The 1927-nt window shown below is 38.9% G+C and overlaps 1 protein-coding gene across 1 annotated transcript in view; it reads left to right on the top strand.

Moving 5' to 3' along the window:
* Positions 1-1927, top strand: part of LOC105809513 (zinc finger protein 83-like) — a 40999-nt gene that overhangs the window by 11759 nt on the left and 27313 nt on the right. Inside the window, exon 2 of the mRNA XM_012643334.1 lies at positions 887-1866. Coding sequence (XP_012498788.1) covers positions 887-1866 — 980 coding nt within the window. The remainder of the gene's footprint in view (positions 1-886; positions 1867-1927) is intronic.

Here is a 1927-nt window from a genome sequence, read left to right as displayed (position 1 = left end):
CTTTTTGTCATTATTTCTTCTCTTTCCTCTTTGGAGGTGATAATTTTGAATAACCTATCTTTGAATGTGCTCCTTCTCTCCTCTGTCTTATTAGACTGCTCTTGTACCTCCTTGCCAGTGAATTTTCACTACATTTATTGTATTGCAGCTCCAGATTTTCTTTTTGTTACTAGTTTGTCTTTTGTTTGATATTCTCTTCTTTCGGTATTCATTTCCTTCATTCACTTAGTTCTGTATCTCTCATCTTTTAGCTCATTAGGCGTTTTAGCACAGTTGATTTAATTATTTGTCAAGTGCTTGAGAAGGCTGTGTTCCTTTAGGTTTTGTTTCAGGGCATTTATTTTGTTCCTTTTATTTGGGCATATTTCCCTGTCTTTTGTCAGCCCTGTAATTTTTAGTTTAGGTTGAGCATTGTTAAAAGCACCGCCTCTCCCACTCTTTTTGTCCTGAAATTATGCAGTGGGAGACCCTTAACTCATCAGCCCATTGTAAAGGATCTAGGAGCACTGACTGCTTTTCTGGTGATGTGTCTGTCTTTCTTGGCTATTTTATATATTATTACTAATGTATGATAATTTCCTTTAAATGTCTTATTTTCCCTAAGAAGCTTATCCCTGCTTTTTTCAGAAGCTTTCGGCTTCTGTTCTATTTCTCAGCCCATAATCTCTCAAACTCAGCATAATCCTCCTGGCTCCTGCAGACCCTCCCACTGGCCCAGTGCCTTACTGCACCTCTTTATGTTCTCAGCATTGCCAATGTCATATACAAACTATGCTGATGTTCCTTTCTATATCTCAGTCAGGTGGGGCAGATCCTAGTCTTTTTCTTAGATTCTACGGAGGCCAGATCCATGGGTTCAAATCCCACTCTTTTCTTGCTTTCCTAGGAAGGAGCTGTGTCTTGGGAAATGATGCAGGAAACGAGCCTATTAAAACCGAACTGGGATTAAGCTTTCAGTTCCATCTGCCTGAAAGGCAGCTATTTCAAGCTGAAGGGAAAATTTATGAATGTAACCAAGTTGAAAAGACTATCAACCATATTACCTCACTTTCACCACTTGAAAACCTTACTTCTAAACTGAAAACCCACATGTTTAATAAATATAAGAATGATTTTGGCAGTTCTCCAATATTCACAGAAGAAGTGAAAGCACACATTAGGGAAGAACCTTACAGACATAATGAGCTCGGCAAAGCCTTTAGTATGTCTTCAAGCCTTCCTAACCATGGGGTCATCCGTACTGGAAAGAAACCTTTCCAATGTAAAGAGTGTGGCAAGGCCTTCAGGCAAAATTCAGACTTTCTACGACACTGGAGAATCCATAGTGGAGAGAAACCTTACAGATGCAATGAATGTGGCAAAGTCTTCAGTCAAAATTCACACCTATCTCGACATCAGACAATTCATACTGGGGAGAAACCTTACAAGTGTGATGACTGTGGCAGAGCATTTAGTGTGCGCTCAACACTTACAACCCATCTGCGAATCCATAATAGAGATAATCCATACAAATGTGATGAATGTGGCAAGGTCTTTAGTTGCAATTCATACCTTAAACGACATCAGAGTGTTCACACTGGGGAGAAACCTTACAAATGTAATGACTGTGGCAGTGCATTTAGTGTGCGTTCAAGGCTTTATATACATCAGGTTATCCATAATGCAGATAAACCTTACAAATGTGATGTTTGTGGCAAGGTTTTCAGTCAAAGTTCAAACTTAGCAAATCATCGTAGAATTCATACTGGAGAGAAACCTTACAAATGTCATGAATGTGGCAAAGTCTTTAGTTTTAATTCATACCTTGCACAACATCGGAGAATTCATACTGGAGAGAAACCTTACAAATGTGATGAATGTGGCAAGGTCTTTAGTTGTAATTCATACCTTACACAACATCGGAGAATTCATACTCAAGAGAAACCTT

This window comes from Propithecus coquereli, unplaced genomic scaffold, assembly GCF_000956105.1.
Source record: "Propithecus coquereli isolate 6110/MARCELLA unplaced genomic scaffold, Pcoq_1.0 Scaffold196, whole genome shotgun sequence".
NCBI classification, from domain to species: Eukaryota; Metazoa; Chordata; class Mammalia; order Primates; family Indriidae; genus Propithecus; species Propithecus coquereli.
This window is presented reverse-complemented; position numbering and strand designations above follow the sequence as displayed.